Source organism: Protopterus annectens, chromosome 3.part0 (genome assembly GCF_019279795.1).
Source record: "Protopterus annectens isolate FY-2018-M chromosome 3.part0, PAN1.0, whole genome shotgun sequence".
NCBI classification, from domain to species: domain Eukaryota; kingdom Metazoa; phylum Chordata; order Ceratodontiformes; family Protopteridae; genus Protopterus; species Protopterus annectens.
The window spans coordinates 1,641,441,340-1,641,458,184 of NC_056731.1; the positions used below are offsets into that span (position 1 = coordinate 1,641,441,340).

Here is a 16,845-nt window from a genome sequence, read left to right on the forward strand (position 1 = left end):
ACAATAGAGTTCAAGGTGGACAACTGGGCAGACACCTTGTCAGGGACTCCCTCAGTACATGTACCTTGTAGAGAATCTCCTAACTCCTTAAGGAGATCTCTTTGAAGCCTCGTGAAGTGTGTAAGGTAGTTCAGCGATCTAAGAGTAAATGCCGCTGACGAGAAGATACGCTTCCCGTATCTGTCCATTGTTCGAGACTCCTTATTCAGCAGATGAACAGAAGAAGAAGTTGTTTCCGCTAGCTCCTTCTTAGTGGCCGCTGACACCACCATGGCATCTATGGGAACACCTTCCGAATAACTAGCTCCATCAGTTCATCGAAGGGTGGACACACTCAAGAGGATGAAGGTTGAGACCCGAAAGTCTTCAGGTACACCAACTCCCCATCAAAAGGGGTGACAGTGGGCCAGCCGCACCTCTGCTTAAGGATTTCCAGGATGTCTACGAAGGAGACATCATCAGAGGATGACTTGGGGGACCCTTCTGACTCCTCGAGGTCAGTGTCTGAGGTAAGAGACTCATCCTGGGAGACTACATGCTTCCTCTTGCATGTTCTCTTCCATGGGGGATCCTCAGAAGGATATTCCGGGGAGGTCTCGAAAGGGTGGGGGCCACCAGCCGGTGGCTCCTGAGGCTGTGGGTCTTTGCTGTTCAGAGAGAGAGTAGGAGCTGAGAAAGAAGTAGGTGCCCTGGGGGAGAGTGTTGGTACCCCTGGTAAGAGCTGAAGATCGGGACAGCACACTACTCATCATCTCAAATGTTGACCTCTCCAGCTCCGAAGACCTTCTCAGCTCGAGGAGACCGAGGATGCCATCAGTTCCAGAGCCATCAGCTCCGAGACAGACTTAGGGTCCAAGCTCACCTGCACCGAGAGGAAGCGTCTGAACTGAAGATGTTCAGTTCCAGGTGTCCCTGTCGGGGCCGACCAGGGAGCTTCGGCTCCTAGACACCACAGACGGCACAGAGAGTGTCGGAGTGGAACTCGGCTCCGAAACAACCTCAGGGGGAGCTGGAACTGAGGGTTCCACCAGCGGTACCAAACACTCTGGCTCCAAAAGACCAGCATGCCTCGGGGGAGGAATCACCAAAGGGGGGATGGACTCAAGTGGCCCCCGGAACCGACTAGGTTGGAGCCAACAATTTAGGTAAGGCAGATGACTTCAGAAGTCTCGGCACTACCATCTCCACATCTTCTTCCGATAAACTCCTGGAAGACCTGGAGGACAGAGTAGGAGAACGGGATCTCTGCAGTATGGGTGACCTTAATGTAGGGGAGACCGGTAAAGGATCCATAGACCAGATTCATTGAATACTCTCAGTGGTAGGCTCCGAACTACTTAGTGCCGACCCTGTAACTACAGTAGCAGAACTCTAAATTGGCTCCGAACTCAGTGGGGCCGATGAGATAGTAATTTTGTCAGACTTAGTAATTTTAAGAGGCATCTCCGAGACACCAGCCGGCACCGGGGAGGGCCTCTTAGAGGATTTGGATTTTTCCTTTTTAGATCCCTCAGATCTAGCAGAGGAGGAAGAGCTAGCCAAATCTTCCTCAAAAGTAGGCTTTAGGAGACCTTTTAGTATGAGCTTATTTTTTCTTTCTTGCAACACCCTAGCACTAAAAGAGTGGCAAAATAAACAAGTTTACTGTAGGTGGATGGCCCTAAGACAGTTTATGCAGTTACTGTGCCCATCCATTATAGACATCTTCTGTGAGCATTTTACACATTTTTTTAAAGCCAGATGGCTTATGGTCCTTGCCTTCCTTAGACATCTCATAGAAGATGAACTTACACACACACAGGAAAGAAAGTGGGAGGACTAGGTTCTCTAACTTAAATGGGCCTAGCCCGGGTATTTAAGAAAAAGAAACTAGGTCCTCTAACTAAAATGGACCTAGAGGGCACAGAAACAAGTAGAGAGCCTTGTACACACACTAGAACAGGAATACAGTCTAATTTGTGGAAAACACAAAGAACAAAGGTCAACAGAACCTCATCCTGTCTGCAACACTAATGACAAGAAATATCAGCAAGCGGAAATCTCCGCAAAACAGTTATTACTTATAGTATTTAAACAAGCACACAAGCCTAAACTAAGCGCAAAAGGCACCTACAACTACTAATATCAATAGTATGAAAACAGTAATATAGAAGTTTATATATATATATATATATATATATATATATATATATCTATATATAAAATCAACCAAGTCAAAACTGGCACACAGGATACCAAAGTACTATAAGGCCAATGGCCAACTGTACTCAAAGAAATTGCACACAAAAGGCGCTGTAATAAATGCTACTAATTATTTAAACTGCAAACACTATACTAACTATAGCTATAAAATGCTATATAACACTATCAAAATGTGAAAATAGAAGATTTATCCAAAATTTTAGAACAAAATGTGTAAGACTTGGCCATGGCCAAGAAGAAGCAAATCCGAACTCGATGCGGCAAACAAGATCTGGGGATTGTACTGGTGCACCATGGGATACCTACCTAGCCACAAGCTAACTAGAAGACTTCGAGCTTGTAAATAGGCCGAGTCGGAGCCGAGGATCGGCTCCGATCCCATCAGTAAGAATGAAGGCGAGATAGGAATACAGAGCATCAATGGTTTAGGATTAAAGTGGGCCTGTATAAAACTGGATCTGATGGGTCGTTGCCCTCTTTAGGTATTACAGCCCCCACTGCTTTCTTCCAGGATGTTGGTGCTTTTCCTCCTCTTAAAATACTGTTATACAAAACCTTCCAGATCTTTATCATTTTTCCCTCCTAGCTTCCAAACTTTTACAGGAATACCATCTAATCCTAACTGAGCCTCCTCTCCCTCTAGCCTTGACATATTTAATTCTTCCATAAACATTTCCATTTGTACCTTTTCTTGATTTCCATGTTTCTCCACTTCATACAGACTTTCATAACATTTCTGAAATATTTTTAGTACCTCTACAGGATCTCTTATTATCTTCCTTGTTACAAGCTTTCTAAGCTTGCCAACAACTCCTTCTACTTTCTGTTGCCCGAGTCATTGTGCTAAAAGTTTGTGTACACTGGAGTTATCAAAAACAGTTGCTTAACAGCAGTCTTTCTAAATTTGTGCATATCACTGAGGTAATCCCTTAATTTCTACTTAGCATTCTGCAATTACTCCTCTTGTTCCACAAGATTCCCCGTATTCTGTAATACTTTAACCTTTGTGAATCCCTCTAAATAATTCTTGTTACTTCTTAACCATATCTCTCTATTTCCAGCCTATTTTTAAGCTCCACTTTAATTTTATCCTACTCCCTAGCTATATTTTCAGAAGAAATTTCTATCTTCTCTAATAACTCCTGAATAATTTCCACTTCCCATTCCTTAAATTCCTCTCTCTTCAACAGATAAGTGGGAAAGCTCCAGTGCCTCAATAAGCCCTCACTAATTGAGGGTTATGATTAAACACACTGGGACTAAGAAACCTCAGCAATGTAAAACTTCCTTAAGGGTGATAACTATGCCTGCTTTTCATTTTCACACCTTTTGTTGGTGCTGTAGCACACACCTGTGGCTGAGCAGGGAAACCATCTGAACCCCATCCCAGATATACTTAATGACTGCCATACTCATACTGAAGAGGCAGATCAGCAGTCCTTCTGTCCTGCACTTTTGGGTGGCTGGAGTGAAGCACTAGCACTTTACAGTGTGTCACACACCATGCATCTCTTCCAAAAAATACATAGAGTGCCAAGATGTTTTGGCTCATTATACAGTACAGTTGTGTAAGAACTTAATAGAACAGTAAATAGCCTACTGATCACTGCTACAGTATAATTAACATATGGGTATTTGTCCGCCGATGTCCGACAGGGGTACCAAAGCTTTACCTTCCAGAGGGCATACATCTGACACGTGACATCAGCTTGTATGTGTTGAGATATATAGGCAGATGTATGCATGAGTACCTCAAACTATCTCCAAGCCAGCAGCCTGAAGTCTACTGAGAGATAAAAGTGGTCAGCTTGGAGGGGTGTAGCTCAAACAGGTAAGTAAAGTCCTCCGAAAGCAGTCTATTAGGTGGCAGCTTACAGAAGACTGAAAGAGAAAAATAGGAACAGAAGAGGAAAAAAAGGGGAAGGCGGAAGAGAAGAAATACTGCAAGAGTGATCAGTAGGGCATCTACTGTTATGTTAAGTTATAGAACTGTACTATGTCCTGAATGAAATCATAACATATAGGTGATTTCCAGAGTTGAAGGAGGTAGAGAAGGGGGAGGCTGGTTAAAAGGAGGATGAACTGTACAGGAGATCAGATGGGAGAGACCTACCAAAGACAGCCCTGGATCTTGAAAAGGCATCAGTCTTGTAATGCTTGGTAAATGTGTGCACAGAAGACCAGGCGGCCACTTCCAAGATGGACCTGGCATCTACACTCTTGTAGAATGCGTAGAAGAATGTCACCACCCTAGTAAAATGTGCTTTTGGGCAGTAAGACAATGCTTTCCCAGACTGTGTATAACAGAAAGAAAGTCTTAAATATTCAAAATGCAATGGTTTGCTTAGAGGCAGGAAGGCCCAGTTTTGAATCCATGAAAGAAAGAAAGAAAAGGTTGGTCAGTTATTATTTTGTTCAAGTAAAATCTCAGCTGCCTATGAATGCTTAGTGAGTGGAGAATTCTTTCCCCCTTACTTTGGGGAAAAAGGAAGGCATGTGGACAGTCTGGCTGAGGGACATCTCACTTACTAACTTAGGCATAAATGATGGATTGGCCCTGAAAGGATAGCCTTCCAGGTATAGAATTTTAAAGAGGCAGAAGCTGCTGGCTGAAAAGGGGGCAAAGTCAGTTTTCCCAGCACAAAGTTCCAGGGAGGAAAAATAGGCTTCCTAAGCAGCTGAAAGTGTAGAGCACCCCCTAAGAGATGTCTGCCCTCTGTCCTGGACATGAGAGGAGGATCAAGAGGTAGGCAGGTGTTAATAGCAGACAGATGGGCTTTAATGGTATTGCAGGTCAGACCACAGTACAATAATTTGCAGAGATACTTGAGAACAGCAGGAATATCTGATAAGAATGGGTCCTGGTTGTGCCTGAAGCACCAAACTAAAAATCTTTTCCACTTAGCTGTATATGATTTCTGGTGGTATTTTTTTTTTTTTTTTGCTTCCTGTAGAACCTGTACCACCTCCTCAGAAAGAGGTATCTTTTAGGGGGTCAGAACCCTTTCATCCACAGAGTGAGGCAGAGACGTTAGATCTGTATAGAGAAGCAGAACTTGCCGCTGAGTGAGCAGGTCTGCTGGCAATGGTATTTTCCAATATTTTCTCTTGGACAAGTGTAGTAGGAAAAGAAACCAATACTGTATTGGCCAAGAGGAGGCCAGGAGCTGGAGATATGGGCCTTCCTTTTGAACTTTTAGACGGATTTTTGGGAGTAGTGGCAGAAAGGGAAAGGCATACAGGAAGCTCTCTGACCACTGGAAAAAAGAAGGATCGGTCTTCCAAGCTGTGGGGGAAGGACTCCTGGTGCAGAACTGTGGAAGATGGTGATTTTCTGGAGAAACAAAAAGGTCTACCCATGGCATTTCCCACTGAAACCTTGCAGTTTTTAAGACTTGTTTGTTCAGGGTCCATTTGTGAGAGTCCTCCAAAGACTTGCTTAGTGAGTCTGACATTACATTCCCCTTTGAGGAATGTATGCAGCTGTCAGAGTTGCATGTGGTAAGGTGCCATGCTGCCTGTACCATTCTGCACAATGGATAAGATCTTGTGCTTCCATGTTTATTCAGATACCACATAACTGTTGTGTTGTTGGTGTATACCAGTAGAGAGCCTGGTTTCTACAGACTGAAGAATATCTGCAATACTTGTGGAAGGGGCTCTCACTACTTTCAGGTTGATGTATTCTTTCAGGATATGGGAAGGCCATTTCCCCTGTGCTCTGTAGGATTCTGTCCAAGCCTCCCATGCTCTGTCCAAAATATCTGTGTGATGAACTTGGTTATGTGGGGCTGTAGTGAAAGGAAGATCCAGATGAGCATGACCTGTCTCTCCAACCAGAGTACCTCCTTGTTGAGGCAAGGTAATAAGGGGATTAGAGTATCCAAGGGAAGGGAATGTTGAGATCAGACACCACTGAAATGAGGAATCATTGGAGGCAGCTGCCATGAAACCCAAGGGCCAGAGTATCTTCCTTGCTGTGCAGTGAGACACTAAGTAGATGTTTTTGAAAAGGCGGCCATACTAAGAATTTTTTTCATGAGTTTCATGAGGAAGGAAATCAAGCATTCTGAGTGTGTCTAGTCTGCAACCCGAAAAAAAAAAAAAAAGAGCACGAAGAGTTGTAAGATGGGATATTTTGAAGCAGACTGTGAACCTTATGATGGATAGGAGATGAACTGTGAAATGTACATGCTCGAGGAGGGAGTCTATGGAGACAGCCTGTATCAGTACATCGTTCAGGTAAGGGAAAATTTGAATTTCTGGTGTACCATTGCAGCTAGGCACTTTGTAAAAACTCTTGGTGCTGTAAAAAGACCAAAAGGCAAAGCAGTAAATGGAAAATGTGATGATCCTGATCAAATGGGGATGTGGGAGGTAGGCATTCTTCAGGTCTAGTGATACAAGGAAAGCTTCAGGAAGAATGAAAGACAGAAAGGTATGGCACCTTGTAGAATCTGTCTGGTCTTTTAGCTACCAAGGGATGAGAACAGGGATTTGAGGATGTAAACTGAAAGGCATCCTGATATGTATCTAGTACTGGAGGAACTGGAGAGGATTTCCAGGATACTGTAGTATTTCTTTTGAACATCCAAGATTTGCTTAGATTGCCATTCAAAATGTCTCATCATGTTCGGGATGATATTCCCAAAGGGGGCCTCCTTAGTAGGGGAGTCAGAAGAGAGGGAGCCCCCTGCATCACAGGAAAGCTGTTCATCTGTGAGAAATAATCTACAGAGTGATCAGAATCCAGATCCTGTTCCTCATCACAGGAAGAGGAATCTTGAGTGTGTCTTTGCAGTGTAGCCTGTGACACAAAGGAAGGTGGTTTTATTGCCATGATTGCCTTAAATAAGCCCTGGGAGAAGTCCAGCCATTCTTTTCCTTTGGAAGTTGTAGGGTAGGTCACATGCCTAGTCTTCTGCTTTTTCTTTCTAGGTGTGACGTCGGCCTGAACTACTCCCACAGGTTCAGAACCTTACCACACTTCAGAATATCAGGAACCTAGTCTCTGACAAAGATTTGATGCACTCTGTATGTGCCCTCCATAATGATAATACGTGGTTCATCTGAGGTGTTCCCTGACTCCTCTACTAAGGAGGCTCCCTTTGGGAAAACCATCCAGAACATAATGTACAATGTAATTTCTGCAGTTCTGTTATGAAACAACTGCATCTTTAGACTGATGTAATGGCGCAATGATAACCCACAAGTGATGACTGCAACAGTGAAACAAGAACATCATAATGTACAATGTACTTTCCGCAGTTCTGTTATGAATCAACTGCATCTTTGAAATTGTAAATGTACAACGCAAATGCAATTACATATGTACTTCTGATGGAACCTTTCTTCTCAAGCCTCCTCTGAAAATGGGCTTTGTGTGGTCAGTCTATCCTGGTCAAAAAAGGCAACCAAATAAATAAATGTTCCTTGTAAACATATTCTTCTCTCCTTTCCCTATGTACACAAGCATCTCTTTCCCAATTCATTCAGACTGGCTCCTGAACTTTTCCATCAAGTTATAAATGACAGACACCAGACTTAGGAATGGTACTAGGCACTAGAAGAGCCAGCTATGGCTCTGCAAACATCTCACTGTTCATGCATTCTTCACCACCCCATTACCACTCCCACTGTCCACCTGTAAGCACAATACAACACACACACTTAGTTTAAGTAGGGCTGTACTTGCAATAGTGACCCAGCCTGACACACGTGATGCTCTACTTCCCCCTTTCACAAACAGGTCCATCTGAACTGTGTCCTCAGACCATGGTTGTTAAGGAGCTGCTTTTGCTTGTGCTATCATTCAAGTATGCCAGTAATGTTAAAAAAATGTGCTAATTCTTGTTTATGTTTACAGACCTTCTGTGACTCCTGGCTTCTTTCTGATCTGTGATAGCCAGAGAGACTAATAGCTTGGCTCTCATGAAACAGCTCAAACATAAAAACATATAAAGTGTAAGGTGTATTTTCAAGCTAGTAAGCCCAGAGTAGCCATGCAGTACATATAGTCACCCAAGTAATCTAACTTTTTGGACTCATCTGAAGGCAGTTTAGTATGGTGCTGTGGGGTCTTTTGTTGTTTTGGGCCATCAAGGTCAATGGGCTGATGTCCAAAACGTCATAGTCTTAAGGAGGATAGATATTTCCTGTCTAACCAAATGGCCATAGCTGGAGACTGTTGGGGTGCTGCAAATTCTCCTTCAATACCAATTTAATATCAGTAAGGAGGGGAGACATTTGGGGGAGGGGGTCAAGAAAGTCCAGATAATGGGCCATTTGGAACTTCTTTCCATGAGAGAGTTTGTGAATTCCATACTGGAACCTAAATAAATGTACAACTTTTCAAAGGTTGCATCCTTAGGATGGAATGATGGAATCTCTGACCTCTTGATTCCATCAAGGAAAGAGGATAAGGAGATTGGATGAGGTAAGGGAAGGAGAAATCTTCAGGAGGCTTCTCCATCTCCCAATGCTCTTTAGTACCCCAATCCCCAGAAAATTCCATATCCAAAGGGTACTATAACTATAGATAGGCAGAGGGCATGAGCCCCTCATCAGGAACACAACACATACAATGAGACCCTAATTATTCTGCCAGCTGCATGGAGACATGAGAAACGTTTATGGCCAGTTGAAAAGAAAAACTCTTCCTCTGGTATGCAGAAATCCTTTGAGAAATACAAAAGGTGCCACCAGGGCCCAGCCAATGACAGCAATGCCCCCCCTCCCCCAAAGTTACTAGGTGTTATCGCTGGGGGCTATATTGAAACAACCAAAGACTTTCCAGTGATGTTTTTTACAGGAGCACCAAACACTGCCCCTGCCACAGGCAGGGCTTAAAACCATCAGCAGTGGCCACAACACAATCAAGGCACTGAATACCTCAGTGTACTTGCCACTGATTTAAAAGTAAATGAACAAATGCAAATGGTGGTCTTCCTGACATTCAACGAAACAGAATCTACTGAGGGAGCTGGCTAATCAAGGGTAGGCTACCCAGGAGAACTGGAATGTCCTGCCATCGAATAATAAGGATAGTGCTAATCTGCTGAGGATCCAAACTACAGGCAGTGTCTCACATTCTTGTCAGGCAAGGACAACAAGACAGGTTACATCTCCTCCTTGTTCCCTCTTCTTTTCTTCTCAATACCTTACAGATGAATATGGACTTGCTGATGCCTGTGGGCCAACACTATACAAGTAAAGGGCTTCTAAAAAATACACGTTTCTTGGTAATAGGATACAGCAAAGATAGTACATGCACGAGTCATGTTTGTCTTGCAATGCTATTTTCTGGCAACAATAACAAAAACAAAAAGTGGCTCAGACAATGCAAAACCTAAAGGAATGCACAGAGAAATGGGTAGCAGTGACTGTCAAGCCAAAACTAAGCTGATTAGGCAGAAATCAAGGAGTAAGCTGCTCTGTTTTGTAGGCACTAAGAGGCAAGAAAGAACTGGAGAAGAGTGTGCCCCTTTTCTTTTGACTGACTCCTATCACTATCATGATGGCAAGAAAGAGGAATGTCTTTCCAGGAAAAAACGTTTTAAATTCCAAACTCAGGCTAACAATGGCCAAGAGTTCATTACATCTAGCCAGATTCTAAGATTCTATTGCAGAAAGGGAAGGAGCCCTGGCAGAGATTCATGCAAATGGAGTTTGATTAGTGGCCCTAGCAGGGACACAGCCAGGTAGGGAGGAATATTAGGAGTGAAGAGGCATGGCCTGCTCACCTCTCCCAGGAGATGAGGAAGGATTTACACACACTTGTAGGTACAATGGATGGCATGATTTCCCTGGCAGTGACTGGAAAAACTACAATTTGTGCTATGCAGGGAAGGGCAGGGCTGCTTGGAAGAAATGCTCCTTGCATAATTGTGAGGATGTCCTCCTTGGACAGCCAACTGCATGCTTCTCGGCAGCACTTTGGCTGGTGGACGCAGCTAATGCACGGGAGAAAACTTGCAAAAAATCTTGAACCACCCCTAACTGCTGTCTGAAAGGAGGCTCCTCCCGCTTGATCCCGCCTAGGTGATAGGGCAAAAATGGGCCAACTGACTAGGAGGGGGCTGATGATGGAGAGAGCGGGAACAAAGGTGAAATGAAATGATTTTTCTACACCTTGGACTACAGACTGAACTGTCCCATCTGATGACTGAGGATTCTGCTCATAATTAACTGTTTTACACCTGGGCTCCCCTGCATTATACTTGCATTCAGAGGTTAACCTCAGCACATAAATGGTAGAGCAAACTACCATGTCACGGTTATCTAAGGTTTTAGTGGGACAGATTCAAAAACAGTTTATGATCAGGCCAAGCTGCAGCCCTTATCTTTTGCATGTAACCAATAGTGCTATGATCCTAAAAATAAAGGCATGCATGCTTTTCTTATAATGAATCTGCAAATGAATAAGCATGCATGTCTTCAAAGGCATACACTTTCCCTACATGCAACACCTAAATCTTGGTGGTGGCACTGCTCTAAACATCAGGGAAACGTACAAACTGGTGGTGGCACTGTTCTGAACATTGGGGTGCTTGGCAGAAAATCTAGCCTTGATATCATACTAGAGTGTGAAAACAATGATAAAAAGTGGTGGGAAAGCTTGTCAGGAGGTATCCCTAAACAACAACTTTGAAAACCACACATTAGCACATTTTTTTCTGGGGTAACTTGTGGTGATTGCCCTTGGCTAGGTGAAATAGTAGGGGGAACCAATGCTGCCTTGGCCAATAGCGAGTCACCAGCAAGATTTGAGGCTGCTCCTTCTAACTTTTCAGCAGGACTCTTTGAATGAGAGGGTGGGGGGAATGCATAGGCGTACATCCCCTTCTAGGAGATTGAGAGAGCATCCACCTTCCAATCCCTCTGGGTGTGGAGCCCTGGAGCAGAAGGTCGGGAGCTGTTTGCTCATGGGGGAGGCAAAGAGATTCACATTCGGAATACCCCATTGATGGACCTGGTCCATAAACACTTCCCTGTTCAGCATCCATTCATGAGACAGGGTCATGGTCCTGCTTAATGAAGCTGCCATCACATTGTCTGTGGAGGGGATATATACTGCTTGCAGAAGGATTTGTTTCTCCAGGGCGATTTTCCAAGCCTGCAGTGCTAGTCTGCACAGGAAGTAGGACCTTGCCCCCCCCCCATTTGTTGATGTACCACAGCACAGTGGTACTGTCTGTGTACCACCTCAGGGTGCCTGGTAGAAGCTGACCCTTGAAAATTTCCAAGGCCAATATCAAGGCTCTCATTTCCTTGAAACTGATGTGATCTTTTTGTTGAGTGGGGGGGTCCATGGATTCTTCACTCTCCATTTTATTAATGTTGACCCCAGCCTGTGTCTGAAACATATGTAAAGAGGTCTTGGTTAAGGGATGTGGGCTGTAGGTGCTGACTCAGATTTGAATGACTTGGGGAGATCCACCAACCAGTTCAGTTCCCTGGTTAGGCATGGAAGCATGGGGATCATGAACTCTAGTGGATGTAGGTGTTGCTTCCAAGTAGTTCTCAGATACCACTGAACTTCATGTGTAGCCTTGCCAGAGGAACCATGGGGATAGTCAAGGCCATGAATCCTAGGATTCTGAGGAATTCCCTGGCTGAGATGGTTTTGACAGGGAGGAGCTTCTCGAAGAAAGATGTGAGCATCACAATCTTTTCTGGTGATAGCCAAGCCATCATTTCCCTTGTCAGAATATGACATCCTAGGAATACCTAATCTTGAGAGGGTATCAGGGAGGATTCTTTTGAGATTAATGGTAAACCCCAGACCTGTTAGGAGAGATAGTGAATTGCAGGTGTTGCTAGGCCATGGAACTTGATGTAGCCTGGATAAGGATGTCGTCTAGATAGGGGAAAAGTTGTATTCCCTTTGCCCTGGCAAATGCCATGACTGGGGCCAGACATTTTGTAAATACTCTTGGGGCTGGAGAGAGACCAAAGGGCAAAGCACAGAACTTATGGTGTGCAGAATCCACCGAGAAGTGGAGGTATTTTCTGAAAAGTGGATGGATAGGAATGTGCAAGTAGGCATCCTTTATATTCAAGGACACTAGGAATGCCTGAGGAAGGATGTGGGGGAGAAGGGCAGGAAGAGACAGCATCCCGAAGGAGGGAACTCAGAGGACGGTATCGAGGTGGGATAGGTCCAGGATAGGCCTCCATAGACCTTCCTTCCTAGGAACCAGGAAGATTCTTGAATAAAATCCCCTTCCTCTTGAAGTAGACGGGACCTCTTGAATGGTTCCTTTAGCAAAAAGTACTTGCAGGACTGGTGGGAAAAGTGGAATTTGGTCTCAGGGTGGGTGAGGGATGCCAGTGGGAGTGGGTCTGGCTTCCCATGTCATGAAGTATCCCTGTTTTATGATAGACAAGAACCCAGGAGTCCTGGGTAACTTGCTTCCAAGCGGGAAGGGAGAGGGAGAGGCGCATGGAAAGAGGGGTGTCTGGGTGAAGGGCCTGGTAGTCACAGACTACCAGGCTTTCCCTGAAAAGACTGTTTAGAAGATGGAGTAGAGGAGACAGACCTAGATGAAGGCCATTTCCTGTGGTCTTTTCTAGGCTTGGCTTGCGTTTTCTTAGCTGAGGATCTCACAAAAGAAGTTTTTGCTAGGTAATTCCTTTGTAAACGTGGAACTGGGGAGACAAAGATGTCTCGATTCCTGCAGTTTCTTGCCTTTGGTTTGGAGGACCTTAAAGAGCTCAGCAGCTGCTGAAACAAACAGGTTTTTGTTGTCCAGGAGCGCATCCAGGAACTTGGATTTGATGTCATCAGGGAGGGTTTGCAATCTTAACCAAGGATACTTCCAGAGGACAGATCCAGAGGCAGCAGCCCTTGCTGATGCTTCTGCAGCATTGTAGCTGCACTTGAAAGTGTTTGGTCACTTGTGTGCAGGAGTTCAGGATAGAGGAAATCTTGGCCTTATCAGGAGAGTCAGGGAGCTCTCCCAATTGCTTGACCACATCTTCCAAGAGCGCCAAGGAATACTCGGCCATGTGCATCTGGTAGTTGATGGCTCTAACTGCTAGGGTGGCAGAAGTATAAACCTTCTTCCCCAGATGTCTTTGGGGGCTGAGAGTCAGGACTTTTAGAAGCAGCCATGAAAGCATCCAGAAAAGCAGAGTGTACTGGGGGTACAGCAGAAGGGCTAGGAGACTCCTATTGTAGTAGTTTACAGTATCTCTTTTGGGTCTCAGTGTGTTAATTACTGTCCCATTTAAAGAAGTTTTGCATCTTTGTGATGGTCTCACCAAAGGTGAGATCCTCACCGTGGGAATCAGTGCTGTTGGACTCCTGTTCTGGGGAAGCATAATGCAGAGGAAAAGCAATTTGTGAAGAGTAGGTGAGGGATTCATCTTCTGATGAATCCTCTTCTCCTGAGGAGACATCGGGAGCAGGACCCTTTGGAGTAGAGGGCGTAGGGGCCATCGGAGGGTGTTGGGCCCTGATGCAAGGCCAGGAAGGTGTTGAGAAGGCCTTGGGTGAAGGCCTGCCAATCTGGGGGTTGTTCGACAGGCAAAGAAGACAGAGGCTGAGAAATATGTTATTTTTTCTGTTTTCTCTTCTTATGGGTGTCTGGTGGAGAGGATTCTAAAATGCGTTGGAGGACCTGATGCCGGCCGACACACCACAACGTCAGAGACTATGTACTCACTAGAACGATTTGAGAGACACCGCCCGGACCCACTGATACAACGAGCCTAGGTTCCCCCTCAGCGACTGAATAGGACACCTGAGAATCCCTTCGGGATGTGACCTCGGGCAAAAAAGTGATATCCTCCAGGTCTTCTGCCAAAGGATGCTCCGAGGACTCTGGCTCGGACTCCGGGCCTTCACTAGCCTCAACAGGTACAGCTGGAGTGGAGGGCACAGCAGCTAGTTCAGGCCTACTCTTTTTGGCCTTCTTGACTGGGGGCTCATCTAAGTGTTCTGACATCTGGTCCATCCTAGAAGCTAAACGTTTCAGTCTCTCATTCTCAAATTATATTTTTAAGGCAGCAAGACGGCTTCTAAGGGTCTTGGGAACAAAGGACTGACAAATACTGCAGATGGTATGGTCGTGTTCTCAACCTAGGCAGAACAGGCAGAGGTCATGTGAATCCTTATGTGGAATTTGCCTTCCACACCGACACTTGCCCTTCCTACCGGACATGTAACTCAAAACAGTGGCAATTAACAAAACAGAAAACCCCTAAGGGATACTTATCTGAAGTCGGATTTAGGAAACCGCTTCTTCTGGAAAAGCAATGACCGGAGCTGGCAGTCACACAGGCAGCAGAGAAGATCTCAGGAAGGGGCATGTTGACATCCGCTTTATACCAGATGTCCAGTTACAACTGACATCCGAGAGAGAGATGCAGGATGTCGCCCGCACCCTAGCGGTAGCATTTAACTTTTGTATAATGTCCAGACGTATAAGAGTTCACCAGAGGCAAACTCCCTGCTGTCACGAATACAGCAGCATATGAATATAGAGGGTCATCAGATGCAACTTTACTTCAGTTGGCACATATTTTACCACATGATCAATGTTTCCTCATCCTATGATTGCCCATGATACTACATGTGTGTGACAACACCCCCTTACTATTGTGGCAGTTCAGTGCCTGGCAACAAATAGCAAATCTAAATCATGTAAAGTGCTTTTAAACATTTTAATATTAAAAAGACATACCAGTGAAATGCATAACAAACACAGTCAGCTTTTCCCAATACAAGTATCAGTTGTGTTATTAATACTATTCACAACAAGCGGCTTCTGTAAATGCTAACCACATTTGCAGAATGGTTATACACTCTTATCACTCTTCCCTGATGTCTGTCATGGACTGGAGTACCAAGATGTAAATGAATACATACCACAACTGCATGCTATGGATTCCCATTATTGTGCATCTCTACAACTACTGGCTTTATGGTTGTGTATATTTTGGATGCCTGAGAAGTTGGGAGCTTAGCTTGGGAATCCAATGGCATACATAGATGCTCTTCTTACAGACATGACAGTACTCTTACTGACTCATCTATATGTACAACAGAAGAGCAGTGACATGCATTTAGAGAGCAGCATGGTGCTGGAGGAAGCTGCACACTACAGAGCTTCCAGTTTATAAAACCCATTCCGGTATGTTCTGACTCAGCAACACAGAAAACTAGTTTAGAAAATCAAAGTGCAAATTTGAGTATTGGTTGCTCACTTCATTCCCAGATTACTGTTTTGCTTCAGAATATCCTTATCCATGTCTTCTCTACATAACTTCTATGGATATATTTGGTAATATTTATGACGTCATTTTTAAAATTCATTATTTGGCACAGCTAGATATTATGGAAGGTTTACTATAGATGTCAGATTTAACATACCATGGAGGGAGTCTAATCCTTGAGAAACACTATTTTAGTAGTGCAAGTTAAAGGTAGAAATCTTTCACAAACTATCTAATCCTTGATCTAATTCCTGTTAAACACTGCACAGCTTTAGTCCAAGCTAATCTAGCACCACACACCAATGGTTATTTAAATCAAAGGGCTCCTGCTAAAGTAAATGAAATGCAGACAGTGGTCCTTAACATATAATTACTTAACCATCATTAAAGCAAAACTGTCATGCAGCCATATCTGGACTGTAGTTGGCAAGTGAAGCCTGTACTGATGACCTTATATGGCTGCCACAAAATGTCTTCCAATAAACACCAGAACCTGATATAAACATTTACTATGACTATAAACACACTGAAAGGCATGGTTTTACAACTCTGGTGAACAAGGTCCAAGGTGCAGCAACTCCTAAAAACAGCTGGTGGCTTTACAACACTGTACATACGTACAAGTTTAGTTAAACTGTTATAATAAGCCTATTTACTTTCTCCAGGATAAGTCTTTTGTAAACGCATCCTGACTCCGTGAAAAAAGCAACACTACCAAAATCATTAGCTAGGAAAGAATATGCAACCAGTCTGAGCTAAAACCTTGAGCTTTAATTAAATCTGAAATTTTAATGGCCAGATGTTCAAGAACATTTCTGCAACAATGTTTACTGCACTATACAAACTGCAGCAGCTTCTGACACAAAAATACTGTCTAGAGACCTAAACTAACAAGAAGTATGGATTTTACTGCAAAATAACAAAATTAGTAAAACTTACGAGCTTGATCTCGGTACCACCATTTCAGCTAGCATTTCATAATTCTTCATCCAGTCACTGTGATTTGTCCTAGGGACAAAAAAAAATTAAAAGCTTATTTAACCTTCTGAATAACCACTACCTTCATCCATATTTTGCATGTCACAAAAATTCAACATTGTGACATTTAAGGTCTTTAAACTCCACAATGACCACAGTATTTATTCAGATTAGCCACATATGCCTAGTTGTAGACTACACCATTACTTCAAAGCTAAGGACACTTAAAGATGGTGACTGGAGACATCAAATATACTTGGTTCTGTGAAAAATGATCACAAGTCCTAGTTGTGCAAGTCCTACAATGAAACGAGAGAAATTGTTAAAAACAGTGGAAGTACATCATGATCCTCTCCTCAAAAGGAACACTTGATCCAAAAGAATGGGAGAAATACAAGCTACACCTTTGTTGATGTGGCCTAGTCATGTTCCAAATGCAGCACC

At 43.9% G+C, this 16,845-nt stretch overlaps 1 protein-coding gene across 1 annotated transcript in view; it reads right to left on the reverse strand.

Moving 5' to 3' along the window:
• ATP6V1C1 (ATPase H+ transporting V1 subunit C1) overlaps nt 1-16,845 on the reverse strand; it is a 1,077,102-nt gene that overhangs the window by 371,922 nt on the left and 688,335 nt on the right. Inside the window, exon 8 of the mRNA XM_044065676.1 lies at nt 16,363-16,431. Coding sequence (XP_043921611.1) covers nt 16,363-16,431 — 69 coding nt within the window. The remainder of the gene's footprint in view (nt 1-16,362; nt 16,432-16,845) is intronic.